We start from the raw sequence: 16,140 nt of genomic DNA, 5'->3' as shown, positions 1-16,140 counted from the left end.
GTGCTCCTTCACCATTCAATTGCTCTCCACCGCTGCTTGCTGTGAAGTTATGTTTGAAGCTCCTCCATTATTGCCTTTTATCTGACTGATGTTAATTGTAATGATTTTCAGGTGCCTCTCAATCCCTAAATATTACACAGATGGGGGAACCTTTTAATTTGACTAAATCTAAAAGGTAGGCTTACTGTGTTTATTTTTTAAAAAATAATTTGTATGTGAAGAGATCAAGCTGCAATTAATCTTCCTCGAGCTAACATTTCTCTTTGCCGAATCCAGACCATTAGGAGTGAATGACTCACAGCAATGCAGCCGCTACCTTGGCTACACAGTTGTTTTTGATTAATTCTGTCTTCCGAAGTGGCCACTAGAATGTTAATATGAATGCTCCCTCGCTGGCCGAGGTCAGCAAGGGTTGCCCCATGGGTGCTCCTCCTCTGAGGGATGGTGGATGGATTTTTGCGTCAGGGGATTTTTGCATTCAAGGTGAATGCTGAGATCATCATGGAATCATAGAACATACAGTGCAGAAGCAGGCCATTCGGCCCATCGAGTCTACACCTGCCCCTGAAAGAGCACCCTGCCTAAGACCACATCTCCAGCAACCCTTCCTAACTTTTGGACACTATGGGGCAATTTAGCATGACCAATCCATCTAACCTGCACATCTTTGTACTGTGGGAGGAAGCCGGAGCACCCGGAGGAAACCCACGCAGACACGGGGAGAACGCGCAGACTCCGCACAGACAGTGACCCAAGCCGGGAATCGAATCCGGGTTCCTGGAGCAGCAAAGCAACAGTGCTAACCACTGTGCTACAATGTTTCCTCTCATGGGGGAAATCTAGAACTAGAGGACACTGATTCAGGATCAGGGCTTTCCCATTTTAGGTGAAGATCAGGGATTTTTTAGGATCCCTGTCAGCACTGTGGGTTAGCACTGTGGCCTCAGGGTGCCGAGGTCCCAGGTTGACAGAAAGCTTTGGGTCCTCACTGTCTTCAGGTGATGTCCCGGAGGACTGGAGAATAACCAATGTTGTTCCTTTGTTTAAGAAGGGTAGCAAGGATAATCCAGGGAACTACAGGCCGGTGAGCCTTACGTCAGTGGTAGGGAAATTACTGGAGAGAATTCTTCGAGACAGGATCTACTCCCATTTGGAAGCAAATGGACGTATTAGCGAGAGGCAGCACGGTTTTGTGAAGGGGAGGTCGTGTCTCACTAACTTGATAGAGTTTTTCGAAGAGGTCACAAAGATGATTGATGCAGGTAGGGCAGTGGATGTTGTCTAGATGGACTTCAGTAAGGCCTTTGACAAGGTCCCTAATGGTAGAAGGTGGATACAGAACTGGCTAGATATAGAATTTACAGTGCAGAAGGAGGCCATTCGGCCCATCGAGTCTGCACCGGCTCTTGGAAAGAGCACACTACCCCCTACCCAAGGTCAACACCTCCACCCTATCCCCATAACCCAGCAACCCCACCCAACACTAAGGGCAATTTTGGACACTAAGGGCAATTTATCATGGCCAATCCACCTAACCCGCACATCTTTGGACTGTGGGAGGAAACCGGAGCACCCGGAGGAAACCCACGCACACACGGGGAGGACGTGCAGACTCCGCACAGACAGTGACCCAAGCCGGAATCGAACCTGGGACCCTGGAGCTGTGAAGCGATTGTGCTATCCACAATGCTACCGTGCTGCCCCTAGATCATAGAAGGCAGAGAGTAGCAATGGAAGGGTGCTTTTCTGATTGGAGGGCTGTGACTAGTGGTGTTATGCAGGTATCAGTGCTGGGACCTTTGCTGTTCGTAGTATATATCAATGATTTGGAGGAAAATGTAACTGGTCTGATTAGTAAGTTTGCTGACGTCACAAAGGTTGGTGTAATTGCGGATAGCGATGAGGACTGTCAGAGGATACAGCAGGATTTAGATCGTTTGGAGACTTGGGCGGAGAGATGGCAGATGGAGTTTAATCCGGACAAATGTGAGGTAATGCATTTTGGAAGGTCAAATGCAGGTAGAGACTATACAGTGAATGGTAGAACCCTCAAGAGTATTGAAAGTCAGAGAGATCTAGGTGTACAGGTCCACAGGTCACTGAAAGGGGCAACACAGGTGGAGAAGGTAGTCAAGAAGGCATACGGCATGCTTGCCTTCATTGGCTGGGGCATTAAGTATAAGAATTGGCAAGTCATGTTGCAGCTGTATAGAACCTTAGTTAGGCCACACTTGGAGTATAGTGTTCAATTCTGGTCGCCACACTATCAGAAGGATGTGGAGGCTTTAGAGAGGGATTTACCAGGATGTTGCCTGGTATGGAGGGCATTAGCTACGAGGAGAGGTTGAATAAACTTGGTTTGTTCTCACTGGAACGACGGAGGTTGAGGAGCAACCAGATAGAGGTCTACAAAATTATGAGGGGCATAGACAGAGTGGATAGTCAGAGGCGTTTTCCCAGGGTAGAGGGGTCAATTACTAGGGGGCACAGGTTTAAGGTGCGAGGGGCAAGGTTTAGAGGAGATGTACGAGGAACGTCTTTTTACACAGAGGGTAGTGGGTGCCTGGAACTCGCTGCCGGAGGTGGTGGTGGAAGCAGGGACGATAGTGACATTTAAGGGGCATCTTGACAAATACATGAACAGGATGGGAATAGAGGGATACGGACCCCGGAAGTGCAGAAGATTTTAGTTTAGACGGGCAGCATGGTCGGCACGGGTTTGGAGGGCCGAATGGCCTGTTCCTAGGCTGTACTTTTCTTTGTTCTTTGTTCTTTTGTTCGATCCTGGCTCTGGGTCACTGTCCGTGTGGAGTTTGCACATTTTCCCCATGTTTGCGTGGGTTTCGCCCCCACAACCCAAAAATGTGCAAGCTAGGTGGATTGGCCACGCTAAAATTGCCCCTTAATTGGAAAAAATGAACTGGACACTCTAAATTTAAAAAAAATCATAGGACCCTAAAGTCCAGAAGGAGGCCATTCAGCCCATCGAGTCTGCACTAGCTCTCCTTAAGAGCACCCTACCCAGGACCACTCCCCTGTCCACCCTGCCTTATCCCCGAAACCTAACCTACACATCTCTGGATACTAAGCGGCACTTTAGCATGGCTAATCCACCCAACCTGCAAATCTTTGTGGTTCCAGGCGAAGGCCCTTAAGTGGGCAATAATGGTGGTAAGGAAGTGGCTGGCAGCTTGCCAACTGGATTTAAAGAACACCCCCCAACTTCATTGATAAATGTGAGTCTTTTACTGAGATCAGCCATGATCTAAAGGACTGTCAGACTAGACTCGAGGGACGTAATAGTTTACTCCTGTTCCTATGTCCCTTGCTGTTTTAAATTAATTTTATGAGTCCTAGAATTAGCAGGCCCAATCTAAACAGATTACTCAGCTTTAACTTGAGTTTTATTAAGTGTTGGACTCTGTCCCACAAGCACAGCTCGGTGAAGAAAGCTTCTTAACTGCTTTGCAACCTATTCAGCTTTTCTTCTGTGTCCCTTTTATCTTTAAGTGGTTGAGTGTACAGACAGGGACTTAATGGCATCTTGGTTCTCTATATTAGAATAATATAGAAGGGTATTCATGAAGACCCGTCCTACTCAACCTTGTCCTCATAAAATAGATTATGAGAGTAAACTTGCTCAGAATATAAAAACAGATAGTAAAAGTTTCTACAAATATATAAAACAAAAAAGAGTGGCTAAGGTTAATATTGCTCCTTCAGAGGATGAGAAGGGAGATTTAATAATGGGAGATGAGGAAATGGCTGAGGAACTGAACAGGTTTTTTGGGTCGGTCTTCACAGTGGAAGACACAAATAACATGCCAGCGACTGATAGAAATGAGGCTATGACAGGTGAGGACCTTGAGAGGATTGTTATCACTAAGGAGGTAGTGATGGGCAAGCTAATGGGACTAAAGGTAGACAAGTCTCCTGGCCCTGATGGAATGCATCCCAGAGTGCTAAAAGAGATGGCTAGGGAAATTGCAAATGCACTAGTGATAATTTACCAAAATTCACTAGATTCTAGGATGGTCCCGGCGGATTGGAAATTTGCAAACGTGACACCACTGTTCAAAAAAGGAGGTAGGCAGAAAGCGGGTAATTATAGGCCAGTGAGCTTAACTTTGGTAGTAGGGAAGATGCTGGAATCTATCATCAAGGAAGAAATAGCGAGGCATCTGGATGGAAATTGTCCCATTGGGCAGATGCAGCATGGGTTCATAAAGGGCAGTCGTACCTAACTAATTTAGTGGAATTTTTTGAGGACATTACCAGTGCGGTAGATAACGGGGAGCCAACAGAAGTGGTATATCTGGATTTCCAGAAAGCCTTTGACAAGGTACCACACAATAGGTTGCTGCATAAGATAAAGATGCATGGCATTAAGGGAGAGTAGTAGGATGGATAGAGGATTGGTTAATTAATAGAAAGCAAAGAGTGGGGATTAATGGGTGTTTCTCTGGTTGGCAATCAGTAGCTAGTGAAATGAAATGAAAATGAAAATCGCTTATTGTCACGAGTAGGCTTCAATGAAGTTACTGTGAAAAGCCCCTAGTCGCCACATTCCGGCGCCTGTTCGGGGAGGCTGGTACGGGAATCGAACCGTGCTGCTGGCCTGCCTTGGTCTGCTGTAAAAGCCAGCGATTTAGCCCAGTGAGCTAAACCAGCCCCTGTGGTGTCCCTCAGGGATCAATGTTGGGCCCACAATTGTTCACAATTTACATAGATGATTTGGAGTTGGGGACCAAGGGCAATGTGTCCAAGTTTGCAGATGACACTAAGATGAGTGGTAAAGCAAAAAGTGCAGAGGATACCGGAAGTCTGCAGAGGGATTTGGATAGGTTAAGTGAATGGGCTAGGGGCTGGCAGATGGAATACAATAATGACAAATGTGAGCGTATCCATTTTGGTAGGAATAACAGCAAAAGGGATTATTATTTAAATGATTAAATATTAAAACATGCTGCTGTGCAGAGAGACCTGGGTGTGCTCGTGCATGAGTCACAAACAGTTGGTTTACAGGTGCAACAGGTGATTAAGAAGGCAAATGGAGTTTTGTCCTTCATTGCTAGAGGGATGGAGTTTAAGACTAGGGAGGTTATGCTGCAATTGTATAAGGTGTTAGTGAGGCCACACCTGGAGTATTGTGTTCAGTTTTGGTCTCCTTACCTGAGAAAGGAGGTACTGGCACTGGAGGGTGTGCAGAGGAGATTCACTAGGTTAATCCCAGAGCTGAAGGGGTTGGATTATGAGGAGAGGTTGAGTAGACTGGGACTGTACTCGTTGGAATTTAGAAGGATGAGGGGGGATCTTATAGAAACATATAAAATTATGAAGGGAATAGATAGGATAGATGCGGGCAGGTTGTTTCCACTGGCGGGTGAAAGCAGAACTAGGGGGCATAGCCTCAAAATAAGGGGAAGTAGATTTAGGACTGAGTTTAGGAGGAACTTCTTCACCCAAAGAGTTGTGAATCTATGGAATTCCTTGCCCAGTGAAGCAGTAGAGGCTCCTTCATTAAATGTTTTTAAGGTAAAGATAGATAGGTTTTTGAAGAATAAAGGGATTAAGGATTATAGTGCTCAGGCCGGAAAGTGGAGCTGAGTCCACAAAAGATCAGCCATGATCTCATTGAATGGCGGAGCAGGCTCGAGGGGTCAGATGGCCTATTCCTGCTTCTAGTTCTTATGTTCTTATGTTCATCTGAGGTGATCCTCAGGTTAAATCACCGCCAGTCAGCTCTACCCCTGAAAGGGGAAAGAGGTCTATGGTCATCAGGGGCTGGGGCGACTTTATTTATTTGTATTTATTTTTATTTGTTAGAATAATATGAAAATAAGTAGAAGGGGTGCACCTCACAAGAGAAAATGTTGAAAATGCGGAACAGGACAACCAATGTGTGAAAGTGGAAGATATGTTAATGATATTCTTTGTTAGAAACCAGAGCCATGCTTGTCCTGTTAAACAGCGGGACACGAGTGAATAGCCGAGGTATGTGTGAGATCTGATGTGATGGGCCAATTAAGCTTTCCTCATCTTGGTCTTCTCCTGGTTCCCTTACATGTGGTAATAACCCTCATGCGACACACGAGGACACCCCAATTGATCTCCCTGTGGGACCCATGGAATACGAGCCCCCCCCCCCCCCTCCCCCACTAGTGGGTGGAGGACCATCAAATGGGGCTCATATGAATAAGAAAAGCAAATTGCTGCGGCTGCTGGAATCTGAAACCAAAGAGAAAATGCTGAAAAACCTCAGCAGGTCTGGCAGCATCTGTAGGGAGAGAAAAGAGCTAACGTTTCGAGTCCAGATGACCCTTTGCCAAAGCTCATATAAATCGCCCCAAAAAAGCCGGCCCGGACGGGGACCGGTGTGATCAGTAGACCTGACAGGGACTTTTGGATTGTACATTTGTTGTCGAGTTAAACACAGTTTGAAGTTACCTTCTCAGAGCTCCTGAGCTTTATTATATGTCAAGGAGGTAACCAAAGCGAGGTGCATTGTTGGCCACTAACATGATGGAAAGTGTCAATGAATGTTGTCTATATTTATTTTATTTTATTTATTTTATTTGATATGGAACTCCAGTAAACATTCGAGTAGGTTCTGCATGTGAGATTATCTGCAAAAATGGGGTTGCAAGAACAGGCGGTAACCGAGTCACAGAGGGTTATGAGGTAGGAGTATGGATAAAGGCTGGAGTTTTTCTTTTCAATTTAGAGTGCCCAATTCATTTTTTCCAGTTCAGGGGCAACTTAGCGTGGCCAATCCACCTCCCCTGCATATCTTTGGGTTGTGGGGGCGAAACCCAGGCAAACACAGGTAGAATGTGCAAACTCCACACGGACAGTGACCCAGAGCCGGGATCGAACCTGGGACTTCGGCGCCGTGAGGCAGCAGTGCTAACCAGTGCGCCACTGTGCTGCCCAACGGTGGATTTCTTTTTAATTGTTTCAGCCTTGCCAGTTTGTGTTCACCAAATACTACAAACTGGGATGGATCCTGGTGGACTGACGAGTTTTTGTCCCTGTTGTGATTACGTTTGCTGTTACTGTTCAACGTACTGACTGTGCGCATTGCGCTAATGCTCAGCACAATATGCGGCGAGAGGAGTGGTGAAGGAGTCACCTTCATCTCCCGATGAGGTGTGCCCAATGAAAAGGAGTGCGAGGTTGTATTTAACGAACAATGAAGAGAGATCGTTAATTATAGAACATAGAAAAATAAAGCACAGAACAGGCCCTTCGGCCCACGATGTTGTGCTGAACTTTTGTCCTAGATTAAGAACAAATTAATCTACACCCCATCATTCTACCGTAATCCATGTACCTATCCAATAGTCGCTTGAAGGTCCCTAATGTTTCCGACTCAACTACTTCCACAGGCAGTGCATTCCATGCCCCCACTACTCTCTGGATAAAGAACCTACCTCTGACATCCCCCCTATATCTTCCACCATTCACCTTAAATTTATGTCCCCTTGTAATAGTTTGTTCCACCCGGGGAAAAAGTCTCTGACTGTCTACTCTATCTATTCTCCTGATCATCTTATAAACCTCTATCAAGTCGTCCCTCATCCTTCTCCGTTCTAATGAGAAAAGGCCGAGAACCCTCAACCTTTCCTCATAAGACCTACTCTCCATTCCAGGCAACATCCTGGTAAATCTCCTTTGCACCTTTTCCAAAGCTTCCACATCATTCCTAAAATGAGGCGACCAGAACTGCGCACAGTACTCCAAATGTGGCCTTACCAAGGTTTTGTACAGCTGCATCAACACCTCATGGCTCTTAAATTCAATCCTCTGCTAATGAACGCTAGCACACCAGAGGCCTTCTTCACAGCTCTATCCACTTGAGAGGCAACTTTCAAAGATCTATGAACATAGACTCCAAGATCTCTCTGCTCCTCCACATTGCCAAGAACCCTACCATTAACCCTGCATTCCGCATTCATATTTGTCCCTCCAAAATGGACAACCTCACACTTTTCAGGGTTAAACTCCATTTGCCACTTCTCAGCCCGGCTCTGCATCCTATCTATGTCTCTTTGCAACCGACAACAGCCCTCCTCACTATCCACAACTCCACCAATCTTCATATCATCTGCAAATTTACTGACCCACCCTTCAGCTCCCTCATCCAAGTCATTAATGAAAATCACAAACAGCAGAGGACCCAGAACTGATCCCTGTGGTACGTTACTGGTAACTGGGCTCCAGGCTGAATATTTGCTATCCACCACCATCTCTGACTTCTATCGGTTAGCCAGTTCGTTATCCAACTAGCCAAATTTCCCACTATCTCATGCCTCCTTACTTTCTGCATAAGCCTACCATGGGGAACCTTATCAAATGCCTTACTAAAATCCATGTACACTATATCTACATCTCTGCTGCTATTGGGGGGCCTATAGAAAACTCCCAACGAGGTGACTGTTCTTTTCCTATTTCTGACTTCAACCCATACTACCTCAGTAGGCTGATCCTCCTCGAACTGCCTTTCTGCCGCTGTTGTACTATCTCGAATTAACAATGCAACCCCCCCCCCCCCCCCTTTTACCACCCTCCCTAACCTTATTGAAACATCTATAACCAGGAACCTCCAACAACCATTTCTGCCCCTCTTCTATCCAAGTTTCCGTGATGGCCACCACATCGTAGTCCCAAGTACCGATCCATGCCTTCAGTTCACCCACCTTATTCTTGATGCTTCTTGCGTTGAAGTATACACACTTCAACCCATCTCCGTGCCTGCAACTACTCTCCTTTGTCAGTGTCACCTTCCTCACTGCCTCACTACACGCTTTGATGTCCTGAACATCGGCTACCTTAGTTGCTGGACAACAAATGCGGTTCCTATTCCCCTACCAAATTAGTTTAAACCCTCCCGAAGACTACTAGAAAACCTCCCTCCCAGGATATTGGTGCCCCTCTGGTTCAGATGCAACCCGTCCTGCTTGTACAGGTCCCACCTTCCCCAAAACGTGCTCCAATTATCCAAATACCTGAAGCCCTCCCTCCTACACCATTCCTGCAGCCACGTGTTCAACTGCAACTCTCTCCCTATTCCTAGCTTTGGTATCACGTGGCACCAGCAACAAACCAGAGATGACAACTAATTATGAATAATTAGCTTCAAACGTTCCCTCTGAAAACATATCATTTTGAATCCGCAACCTGACAGCAATGGGCTCTTTCAACTGGTTACATCATCACCCTTTCCAAATACTCACTGTAAGAATGGCGAGAAATGTTCCTGTTCTAAACACAGGAAGAGAGTGACAACAAGTTCTTATGTCTCGCTGAGAATGCTGAATAGTTAATCAGGAGCCCCACCCATACTCACCAATCACAGAAAGAATCACCACCACAAAATCAAAAATGTTCCAACCAACTGTGAAGAAGTACTGGCGTAGGGCAACAATTTTGAGGCTGGACTCGGCGGTGAAGAGCACAACGAAGACCATGTTGATAATGAAGAGTATTCTTTTAGTGTAAGTTTCCATGTCGTCGGTCTCCACCATCATCGTCACCATGTTGAGGCAGATCAGGATCATGATGAAAATGTCAAAGGCTTGTTTTGTAACCAGGTCAAAGATTAGTCCTTGAAATATGTTCTGGAAAGAGGGAAGGGAAAAAAAGACAAGAGATAAAGCATGGTCTTGAATTCTGTGGAAAAAATAGGAAGGTGTTTAGTGAGCACATTTTCCTCCAGTCTTTCCGCCCCTCCCTCCTGATTGTAGACATCCGCTGGAGTATGGTGGATGGAGTATGGTATACAACTGTGGGCAGCACATTGTAGAAAGGGTATGAAAGTCCTGGAGCTGATATAAAGGAGGTTTAATCGGACGAAACCAGTGTGATGAGGGAGTTAAAAGATCAGAAACCTGCAGGCGCTGAAAATCCAAAATCAAACTGCTGGAAATACTCAGCCAACCAGGCAGCAGCTGCGGAGAGAGAAACAGAGTTCACGTTTCGGACCTGTAGCCTTTCATCTAAACTGCGAAAGGTTATAGAGGGGTAATAGGTACTGAGAACGGGGTGGATGGGACAAGGGCAAACGGTAGATCTGTGATCAGACAAGATAGGACAGGTTGAGAGACAGGAGAACTGGGCTTCCAATGTCAAAGGGAATGGTGACAGGGCAAGAAAAGAAAGGAAATATGTCGCGAGAGCAGGTGTGCTGCTGCCTGAAAGCCAAAATAGGAGAAAAACCAACACAACCAAAGACAAAGAAACAAAATGGGGAGACAGAGGCCGGATACTCCGAGCCGCGCCGGGTGTGAGAATCCCGCCACGCCGCCGCTGGGCCGCCGATTCTCCGGCGACTGAGTGTCCGTCGCGTTCAGCTGAGTGCCGCCAGCGTGGTTTACATATGGTCTCACCTGGCGGCACCTCCCCGTTCTGGCTGCGGGGGCCGTCCTGATGGGGGGCCGGGGGGATCCGACTCTGGGGGCGTCTCCACGGTGGCCATGCCCGCGATCGGGAGTGACCGATCGGCGGGCGCGCTCATTCCGGGGGGGACCTATGTTCCTCCGCGCCGGGCCCCTGTAGGGCACCGCCATGTTGCGTGGGCGCTGCCACGGACACGGCTGTCCCATGCATGCGTGGACCTGTGCTGCCATGGCGCGCATGCGCAGACTCGCGCCAGCCGTGCACGGACAGCCTTTGGCGTCGGAGCAGCGCACAGCATTCCAGCGCCTTTCTAGCCCCCGAAGAACAGGAGAATTGCTGGGCCTGGAGGCCCGTTGGCGCCGGCGTCGCTCGCGCTGGTTTTGACGCCGGCATCAACACTTGGCCGCGATATCGGTGAATCCCAGCCAGAGTTTCCAGTTTGAAATTGCTGAGTTTGGAAAGCTGTACAGAAAGCTAATGCATTTGCTCAAGCTCATGTTGGAACTTCACTGGAACATTGCAGCAGGCCAAGGACAGAGATGCCAGGGTGAAGGGGTTCAGTTTGCAAAGAGATCGGAGAATCTGGGATGATAAAACATTTAGGGTGGGATTTTCAGCCCCACCCCACCCCAGCTGCCGGGGTGGGGTGGGGCTGAAACTCCCACCCTAAATCGATGCCTAGGAGGTTTTGAGTGCCCCGCACCCACCGACGCCAGGGAATGTAGCACCGGGGCGGGGGGGCACCATTGTCAGTGGGACTGGAAAATGCCACCACGGGAGGCGGCAGGAAATTTTGCCATTATTCGTTCAGGGGACGTGGGCTGTGCCAGCATTTGTTGCCCATCCCTAATTGCCCTTGGTCTGACTGATTTGCTTGGTCATTTCAGAGGGCAGTTAAGAGTCAACCACATTGCTGTGGGTCAGGGGTCACATGTAGGCCAGACCGGGTAAGGGTGGCAGATTTCCTCCCCTGAAGGACATCAGTAAACTAGGTGTGTTCTTATAACAATCAACAATGGTTTCATGGTCATCATTAGACTTAATTCCAGACTTTGTTTTAATAAAATTCCAATTCCACCACGTTTCCTGGTGGGATTTGAACCCAGGTCCCCACAGCACTGCCCTGGGTCTCTGGATTACTAGGCCAGTGACAATACCACTCTGCCACTGCCTCTGGAATCTGGAATTGTCTGAAATGGTAGTAGAGGCGGGATTCGTCACAACATTTAAGAGGCATTTAGATGAGCACTTGATATGCCCTAGCGTACAAGGCTACGGACTTAACGCTGGAAAATGGGATTAGAACTGATAGGGGCTTGATGGCTGGCGCAGACACGACGGGCTGAACGGCCTCTTTCTGTGCTGTAAAAACTCTACTCTTTTGCTAAGAAAGTGATTCCACTGAGGACATATGAGCAGCTGTGAGCTAAACTAAAAAGCAGCAGAACCAGAGAGATAATGATCGCTGGATTACTGCCTGAGTCACAAGTAAATTGGCACAGAATAAATCAGATCGGAGAGCTAAATGCGTCGCTCAAAAGATTGGTGGGGGAGGAGAGCGTACTGGGGAAAGAGGGTGCTGTACCCTTGGTAAAGCTTTCACCAAAACTGTACAGGGACCAATACCCTGGTGAGTGGCATAACTAGATTTGCAGAGAAGGTTTTAAACTAAATGCTTCATGTGAGGGGATATTTAGAAAGTTAATGTGAAAGCAAAAAGCATTCGAACAGGGCAGTGATACAGGAAATGATAACCACAGCATGATAGGAGCGGACAGAGTGTATAAAAAAAGGAGTGCAAATATGATCAGAACAGGGAAAAATGCTAAAGCGATGGAATTAAGGACTTTTATCTGAATGCATGCAGCATTCATAACAAGATGAATGAACTGATAGTGCATACGGAAATGAATGGGTATGTTCTGAGAACCATTAGAAAGATGTCGGTGCAAAGTGACCAAGCTTGGCAACTGAAAGTTTAGGAGTTTTCAACATTTTGCAGGGACTGGAAGAATGGAAAAGGAGGTGGGGTAGCTCTATTAATAATAGATGAGACTGGCACAGTTGTGGGAGATTATCTCAGATTGCCAAATCACGATATGGAATTGATTTGGGTGGGGCTAAGAAATAGTAAGAGGCAGACTAGTCACTGGGGAAGATGTGAACAGGCCTCTAACAGTTTCTACACTATAGGACAGAGTAAATCATGAAATAATAGGGAAAGGTACTGAAATGAAATAATCGTGGACAATTTTAATGCATTCTTGGCTCAACCATCTACTGTTCTTTAAAATTTGTTCATGGGATGTGGGCGTCGCTGGCTGGACCAGCATTTATTGTCCATCTGGTTTAGCTCACTGAGCTAAATCGCTGGCTTTTAAAGCAGGCCAGCAGCAGGGTTCGATTCCCGTATCAGCCTCCCCGGACAGGCGCCGGAATGTGGCGACTAGGGGCTTTTCGCAGTAACTTCATTGAAGCCTACTCGTGACAATAAGCGATTTTAATTTCATTTCATTTCATTCGAAGGGCATTTAAGAGTCAACCACATTGCTGTGGATCTGGAGTCACATATTATCTTGGATCACGGACAAAATTACCTCCACAGCCTAGTATTATGGCACCTTTACTCCTGTGTTCTTACCAAAGGTCTTGGGATAGGTTTCTGAGGTTTCTTTGAACCCAATTTCTTCATAGCATTGTAGTACTTCTTCTGTTCCTCTGTCATAAAAATATCCTGACCTCCGAGGTATAGAGGAAATGGCATTGTTATTATTTTAAACAAAATCACGGCAAAGTGCGACCGTAACTTTTCAATTCCCCACACCAGTGGTGCAAACTCAAATATTACATTCCATATAACAATAAAACCGATAGAAAATTATGTTGCACCCCGTCACTGCTGCTTACACAGGGATAATACATAATAGTTCCTCGTTGGCCTTGATATGTGGAGGGGAATTTATATTCGAAGAACCACAATAAAATAGTTACTTGGTCAGGTGATGAGCTAAGATGGCATGAATGAACTTTTTTGTTCAGAATCACCTGAATGGCACCATCGCAAATCATCGTTAATGGGATCTGCAACACTGGACCTGCCACAGAGGAAGTGCCTGAGATTCCAGCGCCAGTGTTGTTTAGCTACTAGCGATGAACCTACCAAAGTGACACGGTGTAACATTGCAAACCATTGTACCTCTCCAAGCAGAGGCGGGACCTTCCGACTGATGTCCAAACAGTCTGGACTTGTCTACATATCAATGGTTGGAAGGGCTGGAATCTAACCAACAATTGTTCAGCGAGGGCTCCACCCGTCTAGTGTAGCTGGTTGTGAAGAGTGTATATCCTCTGTGGCCGGTCCACTGTTCCAGGTCCTATTAATGAGCCAGGCTTACGGGTTTTCATTCAGGATGAGCGAGCCCGTTAAGGCTTTATTACCTCATCATCTGAGCAAGTAACTTATGGGCAGAAGGGTAAACAGTCCACATTGGGCACAGAGGAAGCTTTATTGACACACGTTACTATGCATCTGTGCATGAAGAAATTTAGCTTGAGACATCCCACCACCCAAATATAAACACTAAATGAGCTTTGGAAGTGGGTTGATACTTATCTTTTTCTTCTGTTGGTTAAAGTTGTCAATGATGACACCAATGAAGAGATTCAAGGTGAAGAAAGAGCCGAATATGATGAAGATTACAAAGTACACATACATGTACGCATTGGTCTCGTAATCAGGCTGCTCTCCGATCTGAAAAGCAAGAAATCAAGAATCTGTTTCCATGAAGCTAATCTCAAGCTTGAGGAACAGGGCCTCATCTTTCTTTTAATTCAGCACTTTACACGTTCCCAGGCTCGACACCGAGTTTAATAGCTTCAGATCAGAAGCAATGCCCCCGTTTTTCCGGACAACTATCCTTGCTGTTTACATCTCCTCCATCTTGTGACAGCTTCCTTGTTCTATACCCCCCCCCCCCCCTCCCCCCCCCCACACCTTTTCTTTTGCCTTGCACCCTTATGTGATTGAATCACTGTCTTCCACCCTTTCTTCTCTTCTGCTCTTTCTTCTGGATGGACTCCTGCAGTATCTCAAACCCTCTATGGGGTGGACTCCCGATGCCGCCATCCCGATCAGAGGAGGTGATGTTCTCTGCTTTCTTGATAACGCTGGCTTTGATGTGTAGTATTCAACAAAGAACATCAAGCTATGTCGATTAACAAAGCTAATTTATTAACACTACTTATAATTAGATTCAAACGTCTTATTAAGATACAAAGGTTGCTAAATTAAACTACGCTGTAACTCTATCTACAGATCTCCTGAACACACGACTAAACACCTTCTCCCAGAATCAAGGGTGTCATGTGATCTATGTGACTGCTCTTGATCACCATCTGGTGGTTAGATGCATTTACATAAAATTGTTAACCTTTCGTTTACCATACAATCTCCACATTGTCACAGAGCACTGCGAACTTCCAAGCTTCAGAAATACCCATCTGGAAAGGTAGGTGCCGCTGAGGCAGACAGGAGACCTCGAGGTCCTGACAGGCGAGTGTTAAAGAAAATGGAGAATGAAGGGGGCCGGGGGACAGAGGGGCACATCCTTTGGTGAGATCTTTGGGGCTGCCTTCCCCACCCATCGTCAAGGAGCTGGTAAAATTCTGGCCTCTCCTTGTGTCTGTCTACTCTATCAAAACCTTACCTAACTTTAAAGCCTTTCGTGGGTAAACCGTGAAGACTTCAGCGTAACGGATTGCAAGCTGAACACTTTGAGATGTTTCTGAATGATGCGATCAGCTCCTTATCGAAATGACGGGTTCATGAGCATGATGGTGTCTTGCGGAATTATATTCGGGAAGCGTTTGGCTGGCTTCTCCTCTATCAGTGAAATAAAATGAATGTCCTTGTGCGAATAGCAACAAAATGAGCTGATGCTCCTGGCTTGTCACTTCTGGGCACATTGTAAGATGAGTGGGCGACAGAACAACGCAGGATTTCTTGAAGGCCGATACTGTCAGTGCGGTACCGAGGGAATAAAGCCTTGGCCACCTGCTCAAGCAACTAAACTCTCCAATGCACCTATGCTGTTGAGATATTGTGCAGTGCTGGGAAGGGTAGATAAGGTCTCCACCTCCTCTCTCCATTCACGAGCAACACCTAATGCTCCCCGACATAATTTAAAATTGTAACGTAACAAAGAGATGATATTATTTTCTTACATTCCGTGAGTCGACGGCAGCGTACATTATGGTCATCCAGCCTTTGAATGTTGCCTGGAAAAAAAAAGAAGTAAAACATTTAAAGGGCTGCAGGTTTTGAATTTCCTCAGAAAGACTAGATGAAAAGATTTTCTCAGTGATGAGAAGTTAGAAACTCCAGAGGGTCAGAGAGATTAAAGGATCTCAGGGCAGAAATCCCTGAACGCTATTGAACAAATATTTCAAGAAAGTTAAAACTTCAATAGAGGGCTTGAGATATTGCATTCAAACTTGGGCCCCCCCTCCTCTGGAAGGATGTATTGGGCTTGGAATGGGTGCAGTGCAAATTCACCAGGATGATATCGAGGCTAAAAAGGTTAAATTATGAAGACATGTTGCAGAGGCGAGGTGTATGTTCCCCTGAATATGGAAGATTAAGGGAAGATCAAATTGAGGTGGTTAAGGTGAGATGATTCTGGGGATGGGAAACGTCAGCTATGAGTACACATTGGAGAGGTTGGGACTGTCCTTCTCAGAGTG

At 46.4% G+C, this 16,140-nt stretch overlaps 1 protein-coding gene across 2 annotated transcripts in view; it reads right to left on the bottom strand.

Moving 5' to 3' along the window:
• The window catches only part of scn5lab (sodium channel, voltage gated, type V-like, alpha b), a 707,937-nt gene that overhangs the window by 9,717 nt on the left and 682,080 nt on the right, over window positions 1–16,140 (bottom strand). For both annotated transcript variants that reach the window (XM_038798482.1, XM_038798481.1), the window contains 4 exons: window positions 15,622–15,675; window positions 14,012–14,149; window positions 13,040–13,144; window positions 9,350–9,620 (listed from right to left, as the gene is read on the bottom strand). In XM_038798482.1, the coding sequence (XP_038654410.1) occupies window positions 9,350–9,620; window positions 13,040–13,144; window positions 14,012–14,149; window positions 15,622–15,675 (568 nt within the window). The remainder of the gene's footprint in view (window positions 1–9,349; window positions 9,621–13,039; window positions 13,145–14,011; window positions 14,150–15,621; window positions 15,676–16,140) is intronic.

This window comes from Scyliorhinus canicula, chromosome 5 (assembly GCF_902713615.1).
Source record: "Scyliorhinus canicula chromosome 5, sScyCan1.1, whole genome shotgun sequence".
In the NCBI taxonomy this organism is placed as follows: domain Eukaryota; kingdom Metazoa; phylum Chordata; class Chondrichthyes; order Carcharhiniformes; family Scyliorhinidae; genus Scyliorhinus; species Scyliorhinus canicula.
Note: the sequence above shows the minus strand (reverse complement) of the source record. Positions and strands in the feature narration are given on the sequence as shown.